The following is a 14,883-nucleotide window of genomic DNA, read 5'->3' on the forward strand; positions in this document are numbered from 1 at the left end:
TGATGGAGCAGGAACTCGAGGCCAAAGCTGACTTGACTTGACCCTTTGTGTTACGTGTACATGATGTGAGATATCGAACAGCTCTCAGTATTAAAGACGACCTGCACCAACAGCCTGTGGAGGGTCGTCCTCTCTGCTCCGAACCGAATTATCTTAACGAATATATGAATAAATAGAAGTGTGAATTACCTTCCATCATCAGCTCATGTGTTTTGGGTCGACACCCAAAGAATGACACCATGAAGACTCTGAACCTACATTAGGTCCCTGTAGGGTGAATCCCCACATCTCATCTGGTCTGATACCACCTCAGGAAGCACCATGAGGAGCTGGAAAACCCTGCTGGAGGCTGGGACACCAACACAACCTGACCCAACATCACGTAATGACGTCTCAGTACCGACCCTAAGAGGAACCTTTAGCATCAGCACTGAGATGCTAGTTACTGTGGTTTTATGGTCAGATAAAAGTTGGTAAAATACCTTTTTCAGTAGGTTTCAGTTCAAACAACGACTGTTCTTATCTAAATATTGAAAATGATTTTGTGGGATTTAACACTGAGGTGTGTGTGTGTGGCGTGACAACGTGCACCACCTTTTTATTCTGCTTCCTGCCCACAGTTGATGACACAGATCGTGTCGCTACACGGCGCCGGCTTTTCCAAGAAGGAGGGAACATGTTCAACCTTTCTATGAAACATGGCCGCTGTTTCCTCTGCTTTGACCTCACAGCTGATCCTCCCCCTCCAAGTTATACAGGCAACAGAAACATCACATGGTCTTTATTTAATCAGGACACGGACACTTTAAGATGGAAAATAACTTGTGTACGACGAACTGATGCTGTGTTATGTAATAGATTCTCACAACCAAGAGTCATAGTGACATATTTTGGAGTCATGACGTCTTATGTATAGAAACACGATTAGTTTGTTCTCACGTTCTTTCACTGAATCCGTCCGTTGGCCTCTTTGGTTTGGATCACTTCAAGTCAAAACAATCTCACTGAATTGGGCCAACTGTTCCACCAAAACAAATAGAAGTCGAGACACGCACATCCCAAAACCCTCATGATTGGACTGAAAAAGCAACTGATATTTTACCTTCCAGCTCTTTAATTAGGTTGGGAAGTGTTTAATTAGGTTACGGCGTCCTCGACTCACTCAAAGGCCGCACGTCAGCTCTTTTCCAGCAGCACTACACCTTCCTCCACAGACGCCATGTTTGTTACAGATATGCTGAAGAGCTTCAGGTCGCCCATGTCCCCTCCGCTGGAGCAGACACCAGGGCCACGAGTTTGTGGTCATTTCTGTTGGTACCAGATATTTGTAGTCATTCAGATGTGTGTTCCAGTCACATACGAAGTCAGGAACAGTGATGTCGAACGTTTGCATTTGAACTTGATCATAAAACACTCGGAGCTGCATCAGTGAGTTATCAACTCACACAGACATCCGTTCACCTCTTTAAGCTTCATCAAACACGGTCATAACATCGGCTCAGACCTTACTCATGATGTCACATTTCTGTTTGATGCTGTCACTATAAGAAACAATCAGGGTCTGGGGGTGAGAACTGCACCTAAAGGCGTCAGAGACAACAGTAAGTAAACCTTTAGACAAAGAGGAAACACGACCACACTGTTGTCATTACTTCTTTTCACTGTGAAAACAAAAGATTTTGCACTGAGGTGTGTGACGCATATGTATCCGTTACAAAACACGGCACTGGTTCATTGTGCACAAACTAGTTTCTGCCATAAAGTGTGTGTATCCCGACTACAGAAAGACCGTGTGACGTTTCTGAGGATCAGCTTCATAGAAAAGTTGAACATGTTTTCATCTCTTGGAAAAGCTGCTGAAAACAAACAGACACTCTGCTGGTCGTTTTAAATCGTGGTTCGATTTTCATAACTGGGAAGCAGAAATAAAACCTGACGTGTTTACAGGCTCTAAGAGTTTTCTACCTGCACTTGATACTAAAGGAACCAGAGACATTGTTCATGATTTGCATTTCATAAAGGACATGCTGCCTGTTTAGGAGTGGCTGATGATCAGCTGGGATGTACGGACAGGAAATGGTGCTGGGAGGTGGGTTTTACATTTCACTGCAGCGTTTGTGTGTTTGTAACTTGATCTACTGCCTCAAAAGCTCATTGCACATGAATTTAAACCAGCAGCAGGTCAGTCTGGTTGTTGTTACCTTTTCCTGTACAGATCCCATCGAGCTCAGCAGCTGTTACATTCATCAGATAATGAGGATCCATAAAACAATCCACCCCCCTGATCTGTAATACTGTTCAGGTGTCAGCCGTGGTGCAGCCTGCTGAGTGGATCCATCCTCCGTCTCTGTTCCAAACTACTCAGCGAAGTAATGAACACATGAAAGTGAAGTGAAAAACGTTTCAATCCCTGTCGCTTCAATAATTCATAAAAACATTTGTAGAGTTCACATTTTGTACCAGTTAAACTGTTTTAAAAACATTTATTCATCATTATATTTTATATAAAATCTATTTATATTTTAAATTATTTTTATTTTTTTAGCTCAGTGCTGACACATAAAGAGATTCAACATTAGTGTCAGTGGCTGGTAACAGTGGAAGTAATGTCATTAAACTGATTGGTTATAAGTGGAATATCTACGTTTCATTAGTGCTGTAGCTTCACCTTAGTCTATGAAAACTCTGCCCCCCCTCACTGCACTGACTCACTCCTCCCACCCTCCAGTCCTGCAGCAGACGCCTCCTTCCACTATAAAAGCTGAGAGTCGTGCTGTGTGTGAGAGGATCAGTGTCTGCAGCAGGTTTTACTGCATTCCCATCATTTCACTGCGCTCACACAGAGTCTGTGACGCTGACGGACACTCTGCTGGAACGAGGGGATTAAAAAGGGTTTCATGATCCACGATGCAGTAGCAGAACTCACTGGTTCGTGTCCTGAGTCGAGATGGGAAAATGGGAGATAACAATGGTGAGTTTCAGAGGTGGTGGTGATGGTGCTTGTATTCTGATGAGGTTTGTGCAGGTGTCAGGACTGGAAACTTAAAACCAGGAGCTAAAGTTAGTGTCTCAGCCAGTCTGTGATGGTAGGAAAGCAGTAAACAGGCTCCTGTTGAGCATTTGTTAGTATGAACAGCTCCACAGAGGTGATTCTGATCCATCAGGTAAAGTAAATGTCTTCAGGCGTAACGAGACAGTTTCACCAGCACTCCACAGGTCCAGTTTACAGTAGTTATCACCCAGTCGAACAGCTGGATGTGAGGACAACAAACCATCCAACAACCATTATTTAGTGTGAGTTAATGTGAACAAACATCAGTCAGCTGATCCACTCAGTTAGGGTTGGGGTCAGTTTATTGGAGGTGGAGCGGTTGGAGCCTGAGCTGGTGTGTGGAAGTCAGTAATGGATAAAACCGCTGTCAACCGATTCAGAACCATTCTCGTTTATTCTGATCAGACCTGTTGATTAAAGACTGAAGCTTCTTTAAGCTGCTGCTGTTCCTCTCTCTGCTGCGTCTGTGGCTGATACACAGCCCATCAGCTCCGTTATGACACATCCAGTTTAACCTTTTTGATTTGAATTCTGCTGGTTTGAACCACAGCTACATTGCTGACCCATCTTAGAACACAATGCTCTGAATGATGTGCAGCCAACAAGCGATTCCAGCTTCTGCAGGGGACAATAGGGTTTGTGTGAGCCTGGCTGACACGAGCAGGCACAGCAGGAAAACATGCCCATTTGCATAAAGACATTTAAATAATCATTTGCATATGAGGCTGCAGCTGCTCTCATGTAACTAAGTACCTTGACATGAAATCAGCTCTTGTGCAGCATTTAGTCGTTTGTGTGTCCAGTTTTTAGTTTAAATGTAATTCAGCAGTGTTTTAAATCCACGTCAGGACAGTGGAGACGTGTGTCCTGTCACTCCGCGTCCTGTCACTCCGCGTCCTGTCTGCAGCTCCTGTGATCTCACTCATCAATCGTTCTCTTTAATCAGATGAATTAAACATCGCTGATGACATAAGTCGACGTTATGTGAAGCATGTGTATGTATGTAAAAGGAAACTCCAGTTGACCTCTCATGAGAACTTATGTAATGTTTTCTTTTTTGCTCTGGAGCCTGAGAAAATAACCAGTGTGACGTCATCATCGCAGTGAGATGACATGTGTGACTGGAGACTAATTAATCCTGGTTCGTTGAGATGTGTTACTGTTTAACGTTAAATAACCTTGTTGATATTTCACTCAGGATGAGTCTCAAACTGTGTTAACGTTTACTGAGCAGAATGCAAAGTCAAAATCAGGATTTTACAAATCGACACTGATTCAAGTAAAAACCAGTTTATTTAAGATCCTAAAGTCACCAGACTCTTTCACCAAGTCGTTCAAACTGGAACGTTCCCACCAGCCTGTGGAAGAGCAGCTGTAACAGTTGTTAGAAATGAACAGTCCTACGATGACGTTTTATTTCTGAGAACAGCCGGCGGAGCTGAAACTGTGAAACTCTGTTCACGACGTGATTCAGACTCGAGCTGAGATGGTTAATGACCTCTGGTCTTCCACAGTCGTCTCTGTGCTGATATTCTTACACACTGCGACGTGTAGTCTGTGCATTTGACATGAGATCATTTTTACAACTTTCCCGTTAGTCCAGGTCTAACAGAGCTGTTAGATCATCTGTGAGTGTTGCTGGAGGGACTCATCCGTCCAGTCACCTTCTGCTCTGATACATATCTGTATCTTAATAAATCAAGCGAAGCAGCGTGAGATGCTGGAAGTTCCAGTTGTATTTGCAGCTTCAGCTTCTTTAGAGTTTCACCAAGTGTCTCACAGGATTTTCTAACTTTGTGGAAGTTGAAACATTATAATATCCGAATCATTAGTGGGAGCTGTGGACGTCTTTCAACGTGAATAGATTCTGTATGTTTGTGCTCTGTAGATGAAATGATTATGATATTTTAAAGCTCATACAGGAGCTCCTTTCTGAGCAGCATGTTGTGCTGCTATATGAACCTCTGTCTCAAACCCGGTCTCACTAGGATCTGACTGTGTTGTGGAAGTAGCAGCAGCTCGTTTAGTGGAAACTTGCAGCTCTCTGTGTTTTGGTATCTTTGCTTCGCAGTACTAACCTTTAATTATCTGTATTTGTCCATAAACATTCGTGTTCATACTGAATTCTGGGAAGTTTTGCTGTGTTGGAGGAAAATTATGTAACTGAAAACTAAGCACGTAGACAGGACCCAGATCTGATAATTATTTATTATCAGCACACACCAGCCTGTTTGTGCACTCACTTGAAATCACAGTCATGAGAATAAGCAAATGGACATGTGGTTCATGTGGGATCAGTGTGTGTCTCGCTGGTGTTGTGTCACTTGTTTGTGCCGGTCTGTGGCCGGTGGAGGCTTGCTGCTAATTTTACCTCGTCATGACCCAGCTCCACATCCTAATGTTTTGGTCAGTAACATTTCTAGAAATGGGTTTGCGTATCAGTGAGCCGTATCTGTGTATGTATGAGTCACAGACGGCACCTTGGGTGGCTGCCAGTCTTTCAGCCAGTGTGTGTATTAACCTCAAACATCTGTCGTTCTCAGGACCCAGTGCAGGAGTGGGGTGAGGAGTTCGAAGACGGAGCGGTCTACGGGGTCACTCTGCGCCGGGAGCCTGTCACTTCAACCTCAAACTCCAGTGAGACACATCCATGCTGCGCTTTTGTCCAGTACCGAACCTGTAAGGTGCGGCGACTGAAGGCCGCTACCCTGGACCTGCTAGTGAATCACCTCCTGGACCCCAACTGCCAGGATCTGGACTACGGCAGGATCTTCCTGTCGACATACAGAACGTTCACCAGTACCTCGGAGCTCATCGAGCTGCTCTTCCAGAGGTACAGTCACATTTCACACACTGTATTTGTTCGTTGATACGGGGCCGTGCACACCATTCAACATCACCTACGTAGGTCTGGAAGATACAGTATGCCCCATAAATCTTCAATGTTCCCTTCCTCATTTTCCAGAACTTATGGGCCTCCAGTCAACACAAAGAGCTGCAGGTGAAGAGAGGCGTCTTTGTGCTTGTTTTTGGCTAAACAGCTCAGGTGCTTGTACATGTGCAGAGTCACCGTGTTACGTCAGGATCTTTTCGTACATTGTTTCCCTGACAAAGCAGCCCTCTCCTGCCAGCTTTGATGTAATAATAAGTACCCAGCAGGCGCTCATTATCCAGAGGCTAAACAACTACAATTATGCAGAGAGTGGTTTTAAACTGTGGTTGGCACGGCTTGAGGTCAGCGTTGGGATGACTTCAGGGCACCGACAAATAGTAATTTGGAAAACCAGCCTTAGGTGCACTGTAGCTCTCTCTGATCCGCTGTGTGCTTGTTTTTATTCTTGCAGAGACAGGGCTGTCTCAGATCTGGACAACAGTGCATCCTACAGCAGGTAGACGGATCAACTTTACCTCAAACCTTTGTTTAAAGTTCAGTTATGCTTGAACCTTCCTCTGGTTCATTTCTGGCCCCAACAGTTAACCTGTAGAGACTTTTGCGCTGCCTCCACAGCCCTCTGTTGGCCTTTGTTCAGACATGGTTGGATGACTACACTGAGGACTTGAGGGACCCTCCTCAGCACCCGGCGCTCAGGCTGCTGTTGGATCACCTGACGATCAGCTCTGCCGTGCACGACAACATGCGCAGTCAGCCCAACTTCTGCTCGTTGGCTGGGCAGGCTGAGGACCTGCTCAAGAGGTTCCAGACTGAAGGTGATCCTCCCACACAATCGGAGAGGCCTGTGATGATGTCCTAACAAAATCATACTCCTAAACTCACTGTTTGTCGATCGCTGTTCTGTTTTTCCTGAAGCTGAGAGAATCCTCAGTCCTGCATCAGCAGATCTGGAGCAAGATGAGGACAGGACTGACGATGAGGACTCGGGTTGTGAGAGCTCACTGGATCACAGTGGGGTTATGGATTTCTCTGCTGCAGCCATCGCCGAGCAGTTCACTCGAATCGACTCTGTACGTGTGAGCGTGTCTCTAATTTTCCCCTCTGTGTTGTTTTACGTGGACGTTTAAAGCTGATGAGTGTCCTCTGTGACGTTTCAGGCTCTGTTTGTCAAAGTGGTGCCTTACCAGTGTCTTGGCTGTGTTTGGTCGCAAAGAGACAAGAAGGAAAACTTGTCTCCCACCATCCGGGCCACCATTGCACAGTTCAACGCCATCACCAACCAGGTCATCATGTCTCTGCTGTGTCAACCTGCAGACCCCACATCCAGTCCCACTTCCTCCCGCTGTCCTCCCACGACTCCAGCACAAAGGGCCCGCATCATAGAGAAGTGGATTAAAGTAGCACAGGTCAGTCAAAGTCAGCGGGCTGCATTCAGGTCCTGACTCCAGGCCTCAGCAGGTTTGTCTGTATGAGATGCGACTGTGGGAGAACTTTATAAATGAGCTCTTTTATTAGGACAGTAATCAACAAACTATCTACTTTAAAATGAAGTGAATGCCTAAAGAGAAGCTGCTGTTTCTGCAGGAATGTCGGCGGCTGAGGAACTTCTCCTCCCTCAGGGCGGTCCTGTCGGCCCTTCAGTCTAATGCCGTTTACAGGCTCAGAAAAACCTGGGCTGCAGTCAGCAGGTAATTTAACAGCCATAGTTTCTGTTTATATAGTTTATATAGTGCTTTACACTTGCGTGTCCTTTAATGAGGGCGTCAAACCCTCATCCAGTGCAACTCAGTATCTTTAACACTGCAAGTCAGCAAATGTGGCTTCGTGTTGACCCACATCCTGTGTCAGGTCTCTGCAGTAAACTATTAAAAAAGTCAAGGACAGGTGAAGCTTAACTTCATGTTGTCCTTAATCTGTAAACATCTGGTCGTAGACCAGGAAGTGAAATGTGAAATTTAACACCAGCTACTGTGCATGGTAGTTACTTATTGTCCTTAAGGAAGTGTGTGGTACTGGATTAAATAGCTGCACACACTATGTCCCTGTTGTGTCTGCAGAGAGAGCATGGCCACGTTTGATAACCTCTGGGAAACCTTCCCTGATGAGAACTGTGTTCTGACCAACAGAGAGCTGCTGCTGGAGGTGAGAACAGGAGAAGATAATATGATCATTGACGGATGACGTCTCCACATGTTCATTTGTCTTTTTACTGTTTGTTGATGAAATAAGTTCTCAAATCTTTTTAAGTCACATTTTACAGCTGCGTAAAATAACAGTGATGATGCCACTTTTAGATTAGATGTGTTTCACATGTGGTTAAGGCTGTGGTTAATAACAGTCCTATAGATTTCCATATCCAATGCATATGGTTTATTTTTGACAGTCGTCTGTATGATTTTTATCTGCCGCTGCAGAAATCACTAATAAAACCTAAACTGGGGTTGTTGTTGGTATAAAACTGGATTTAAAGACGGGGTCCATATTGACAATGATGTCACCGCTGGACTGTGCAAATAAACAGATTGTGATTGTCTTCTTGGATTTTCACTTTTAAAGATTCATTTCTTGAGTTAATATTTAGAGAAATATCTGACCGAGTGTTAATGGGAAACTAGAGGCTGCAGGCACTTTGTGTTCCTTTTCTTTCCTCGTGGTTTCTCCTGAAGGTCTCTAGTTACACTGAAACGACCACCAGTGAGCTGTCATCACTTTTCACTTGCAGGAAGGGCCTTTATGAAGGAAGCCTTAATCTGTGTAAACATCAGTCACGCTGCACATTGACTCAGCCTGATTTAAGCCTGATTTAAGACTAATTTAAGCCTGATTTAAGACTAATTTAAGCCTGATTGCTGTTTCATGAGACCGTTGCAACATACAGAGATTTAAGAGGCTTGGCAGTGGCCTCCCTCCCTCCCTCCCTCTCACAGAACACTCATTAAACAGGATGTCTAAGTTAATGTTTAATAAGAAGGCTCTGTGTGTTTCTCTGAAACTTAGCTGCCATGTTCATATGTGTGATTGATGTTTTTATTTATATCTATTCTACACATATATAATATGCGGCACGATATTGGTATTCTCCTCTTTTCTAATGGGCCTGTGTGTGTTGATCATCTTTGACTGATCTTCTTCTGTCTGACCTTCTTTCACAGGATGGAGGCCAAGCGACTGTGGAGAACATTTCTCCAAAGATATCTAAGCGGTGTCCAGTTTCCAGACAGATGGTGAGCCATACGTCAGGGGGAGACAGTTGGGAGACACTGAGGTCTAGTTCAAGCTACAGTCAAAACTAAGCAGCCACTTTTTTTTCCTGCAACAGTAAATGTGCTGTTTAACAGTAGGAATGTTGTCCAACGTGATCCTTTTCTCATGTGATGTTATGTTCAGAGCATTTTACCCGAGGCAGCGTTCAGTGGTCCCTCTCGACGGATAAAACTCTAAAAGCTTGATTTCTCCTCAGTGTGGGTGGAGTATCTCTGGCACAGCAGAGACCCAAACCTATCTTTAGCCTTGCTTGGTGTTGAACAAGTTTCAAATAGCCTCACATCACCAGGATTATGGGACAGTAATAATAGACTAGACGTGTATGAGTCATCTGCACATTTTCCTGGGCTGCAACATGAAGCCACAGTGCCGCCGGCTGTCGTCCAATCTCAACCATTCAATACAGAAGAGAAGAAAAGCTCAGGACTGAATTTAAAATGGAGCTTCCATGTTGTTTGTTTGCAGAGTAACTCCAGTGGAGTGGTTCCTTACCTGGGCACATACCTGACCGTCCTCACCATGCTGGACACGGCTCTGCCCGACTCTGTGGAGGTGCATAATGTTCCCTGAGGAACAGATCCTCTGTGTTCCCTCTCTCACTGTTCATTTGTGCTCATTTACTGATCTGATTAATCACTGATCGCTCGGTGCTGTACTAACATCATTCTCTGTTGACAGGGTGGGCTCATAAACTTTGAGAAGAGGAGGAGGGTAAGTGGTTCCTCTTTGTCTTGTTCAGTCCCCTTTAGTCAGAAACAGTCCTCAGGTGTCCACATAACACGGCTGGGTGTGTTCACCGCTGCTCGCTTCGAAGTATGTGGACGGATGTTTCCTGACGCATGTCTTTTAGTATGTGACGTGCTAAAAGTTAGAGATCTTCATAGTTCATTAAATGTTCTTCAAAACAAAGTGATGAACCATCACTCCGGGAATGACTCATTAAGACGAGTTCATTCCAAATCACAGCCTCTTTTAAACCTCGATGTTCAGTGACTTCAGAAACTAAACAGAACTTTTTCACTGTCTGCAAACTTTATTGTGTTTTAATTTAAAATGGACACATTTTAGTAATGAATCTGTCATTTAGTCTTAAAAGACCAGAGAATCTTTGTCCTTTAAAGTGTCAGATAACAGCTCTGGCAATAACTTGATTTCCTCTCGTAAAGCGTTTCTCTCTATAAACTAGTTCCTACACTGAACCCCAGCTTTAACATATGAACACCTTCAGGTGAACTGTGATTAAAGTTGCTTTTCATCCCTGACAGACGTGTCAAAAGATCAGCTGTTGTTTCCATGTGTGTTCACAGTCTAGACTTCAGAGAGACTTCAGTGTTGTTAGGTGCTATAAGTAAAGTGTAAGTTAGAACACGCTCTAAACTCTAAACACTTTCTGAAGCGTGGAGATATTTTGAATTACACTTCAGCATAGATTTGATTTGTCATCTTCTCATCCTTCTTTACCTTCGTATCCACCGTCACTTCTCTCTCTGCCTTCAGGAGTTTGAGGTTCTGTCACAGATCCGTGTGCTTCAGGCGTCCTGCTCCCAGTACAGTCTGCTGCCCCATCACCCCAGAATCGCTGCCTGGCTACAGGGACACGACCTGCTCACTGACCAGGAGAGGTGAGGTGGTATAAATCTGGCACGTGGTGAATTATTCTTGTTATCAGTTGAGACGCGGCTGTGAACCTGTCAGAGTTGGAGCCACGGATCAATTGTTGGAGATTTATAAAGCAATAATGTGAGACTTATATCTATGAACAAACTTATTGTTCACTTTAACATTTGCCAGATTTCAGTTTGACAGCGTGAAGACGCTTTTATTTCGTGTTGCTTTTTATTAAACAGTTGAAATAAATAAGTGCTGTTAACAGGGGAAATAAAGTGCACTGAAGATAAGGATTGATGTGGATATACAGAAGCTGGGAGGACTGTACTCTGGTGTTGATGTTGAATATTATCAGCATTTAGGATGAATCCACAGAATAACACCATTAGTGGGAGCGTCTGTCTCTGTCATTGTCTCTACACTCACACATATGAGTAGGACGTTTTCCTCAGTGCCTTAAAACTCAGTGTTTGATTTTCAGTTTTCATGTTTGTCCTGTTGCAGCTACGAACTATCGAGACAGCTGGAGCCTCCGGTGGATTCATGTTCACCGCCTGTCTGGAAAAAACGCTCACTGACGAAGAAACTCTCCAGGTGAGTTCACTCTCAGGTCTGTTGAATGTTCAGACCTATATAGACCAATATTATACAATTATATAAAAGGCTGATTGTAAATGAGGACACAAGCTCACGTTAGATCTTTGTCTTCAGTCTTCTGACAGTGAGCGATGGATCTAAAAAACTTCCTGCTGACCAGATCAGTGTTTCATCTTCTGGATCCAGTGGATCTGAGATGGAGGATCTCTCGTCCCCAATCCGACTGCAGGTAAACTGCTGCTTGACTTTCCATCCATTTTAAATTATAGCTTAATAAATACAAATCACTTCCTGTTAACTGCAGTGGAAACAGAAGTAGAGAATGATTCATGGCAACGTGAATCGAGTGATGAGGACGTGTGACCTCACACAGTGAAAAGAACCTTTAGCATTTTATTTTTGCTTGTTTTCACTTACTGGGCCTCAGAAGTACAAACAGAACATTTCACGACGACAGAGCGGTCAAATGAGCTTTTATAAAAAAAAAAAAGAGAGTTTGGATGAATTTAGACCAGGAACAAATGTGTCTTGTTTGTTGTCATCACATGGGTCCGTGTCCACAGCAGGATCTTCAACAGACCCAGACACCTTTTAAAAGTGTCACACTTACATAACCTCCCTCAGTTTGTAGGAGACTCAGGAAACAGAAGAGTCAGATGAATTAATGAGACAAATCCACACATGATCTTCACACAGACACATTAAACATTTCAAGTTGTGAGAGTGAAGCTGCCGACTGTTCCTGGTCTTGTGTTTATGAACAGTACTAAACTACTGTCTTTACTGTAGCACTCATCCTTATTCTCTCTCCCATCTACAGTCTTTTCACAGCTCCTGCAGCAACGTGTCCGAGGCCTCTTCCTCCTCCTCCTGCTCCTCCTGCTCCTCCTCCTCCTCTTCAGTCTCCTCTACTCCCTCCAGCTCCTCTTCAGACTGCCAGGTGGATCTCTGCTCTGCAGCCACGTCCTGCGGCGGCGCTCGACCGAAGCCGACCACACAAACCTCCCAACACAAGCGCTCCGTGTCCATGACGGCGCTGCCTGTGTACAACCGGCAGGTGGCGGACTCGTGCATCGTCCGGGTGAGCGTGGACCTGGATCCCAACAATGGCAACATGTACAAGAGCATCCTGGTGAGTGTAGTGTTGAGAGGTGATTTCAGATTCTTCGTCTTGCTATTTGTGTGTAGTGCCGAGTACTGTACAGGTTTGATTTCATTTATTTATTCATGCCTAGTTAACCACCCAGGACAAAACAGCTCAGGTGATCCAGAGGGCCCTGGAGAAGCATCACCTTGAGCACATGAACTGGGAGGAGTTCACCCTGACGCAGATTATCTCCCAGGACCGAGGTGAGGAAACAGTCCCTTAAAAAACACTGTGGAACAAGAACGCCAACGTTCTGACTCTTCATCCTGTTTGTTTTCAGAGCTGATCATACCGGAAAAAGCAAACGTCTTCTATGCCATGTCCACGTCGGCAAACTTTGACTTTGTCCTTCGCCAGTTCCCCAAAGGGCAGAAGAAAGCGCTGAGAGCCACCTCCAGCCTGGGACGATACACAAAGCAGCAGCTCTAGTCCACGAAAACAGACTGAGCTCAGCAAGTTCCTGGAACATAGATTTGAATAGTAGCTCTAAAACAAAAAGTCCGTTCTCTGACATCCTGTGTTTAGATACTGATGAGGTCACAACCTTTTTATAGGAACAGCACTTTATGGCCTCATCCATGTGCAAATATCGACCAGTTATTACTGAGAGACTGCTGCTAAATGTCCCTTAATGAACATGAAGACACCAGAGAGCAGCACATGCCAACGTCAGAGACCTCTCAGTAGACTGTCCTCAGAAAGCGTTCTGCCCTTTTCACTGTGTGGGAGATTTGAAATGCACAAAATGAACATGTTGCTCTGTGACCTGCTGCCAGCTCATGAGGACTTTTTACAATCTGTGCTGTCTTCAAAATCTAAAAGAGACTCTTTACTGTGGCTCCACGTTGTGATCCGGTGCCTCGTGTTTGCTTTTATTTTTACTTCAGATGTGTCTAGAACCAGACCAGAGTTCAGGTCAGACATAGATTAGAGTCTGGATCCACCGGTGTTCTTCCTAGAACCAAACAGTTCACCTGCATGAGAAGGACCTCTGTCAGGGAGGTGACCAACGTTCTCACTAAGAGAACAGAACTGGGAGAACCTGGCAGAAGGAAGACCAGCTCAGTAACTCTTTATGTGGAGTGGTTACATGAAGACCGAGAGCACGAGGAGAACCACAGTTCTCTGGACTGTGTTGTTTCTAAATTCATGTCTTCATTTTGATCCACTGGCCTCGACGTCGCCATTGTTCAGGTCAGATGCTGTGTGAAGAGGCCCTGCAGCAGCGCGTGTGCCCCTTGAGATGAGAGAACCTGCAGCTGATCATCGTGTTCTCCGGGAGCCTCGTCCAGCTCATCTGTCTCTGCTGTGATGCTCATCGTGTGCGGCCGACAGCCCCGACTGGTCCCACAGTGATCGCGGGTCGTACATGTGCAAACAGCTGCTGTTTCTAGGGGACTGTGTAATAACTGTTGTTTGTGTGTTCAGTGTTAGAACTAAGTGAGTTTTAGATTTCGTAAGGTTTAGTATTTATTTCACTGTGGTTCACTTTCATTGCACCTTTATCTGATTTACACGACGGGCCTCTGTTGTGTTTTCACATGAGGCTCGTTGTGCATCTTTGGATGGTTGGAAACTACTCTTTAAACTGAAACCGTTAGATTAGTGTAGCTGTAATTTAACAGATGTCTTACTGTCTCATAAACATTGAGAATCATGTTAACGTAAATGCTTTTTTTTAACTTAAACTGTAATTTAACTAATTGAATTCAGACTTATGAAGGCTGGATGTTGCTTTAATGGCTCGACTTGAAGCCTCATGATGAGTTTAGATGTAATAATGTCACTGACGTCAATTGATGCCGACACACGGTCGATGATGATCCTCTTTAGTTACAGTCACAGCTTCAGGGAGCAGGACGGACTGTGCAAGGAGCATTCACAAGTCGTTTGGGAGTCAGGAGTCTTGCTTGAGGGTGTAGAAAAATCCCCTCTCACTGTATAAAATCAGTTTTTCACATGTCACAGTTACAAAATAAGAAAATCCAAATGTAATATGTATTTTCACAATGTTTTAATAAACAACTTTGTCTGGTTTCTGAATTATTTCTCACTTTTTAAAGTTTGTGTCAGTGTTATCTTTGGAATGAGGTAAGAAGACGTTTATTTCACTTCTCACTGACCTAATAAACTTTTTATCTAGTCGTCCATCAGTTAAACCAAGTTCTGTGTAAACTTCAGATAATAACTGCAGTTTGAGACGTCATCTTTTTATTGCATTGATCCGTTTGCAGCAGAACATAATGTTGGTTTTAGTGATCACTGTACTAAATGAGGAATCTCTACAGTTAGTAAGTTATGTAAAATATGGATTTGAAGAAA

At 44.2% G+C, this 14,883-nt stretch overlaps 1 protein-coding gene across 1 annotated transcript; it reads left to right on the plus strand.

Annotated features, from left to right (window-relative positions):
• The first annotated feature begins 2,788 nt into the window (after window positions 1–2,788).
• On the plus strand, window positions 2,789–14,596 carry LOC113154347 (ral guanine nucleotide dissociation stimulator-like 1). Its single transcript, XM_026348486.1, has 17 exons — window positions 2,789–2,971; window positions 5,596–5,885; window positions 6,397–6,441; window positions 6,561–6,760; window positions 6,861–7,015; window positions 7,103–7,351; window positions 7,530–7,633; window positions 8,003–8,087; window positions 9,098–9,169; window positions 9,675–9,761; window positions 9,888–9,920; window positions 10,707–10,831; window positions 11,322–11,411; window positions 11,529–11,643; window positions 12,235–12,546; window positions 12,650–12,764; window positions 12,842–14,596. The coding sequence occupies exons 1-17, from the start codon at window positions 2,948–2,950 to the stop codon at window positions 12,988–12,990; spliced, it is 2,250 nt and encodes a 749-aa protein (XP_026204271.1). The 5' UTR covers window positions 2,789–2,947; the 3' UTR covers window positions 12,991–14,596.
• Window positions 14,597–14,883: the final 287 nt, after the last annotated feature.

The sequence above is a fragment of the Anabas testudineus genome, chromosome 8, assembly GCF_900324465.2.
Source record: "Anabas testudineus chromosome 8, fAnaTes1.2, whole genome shotgun sequence".
In the NCBI taxonomy this organism is placed as follows: domain Eukaryota; kingdom Metazoa; phylum Chordata; class Actinopteri; order Anabantiformes; family Anabantidae; genus Anabas; species Anabas testudineus.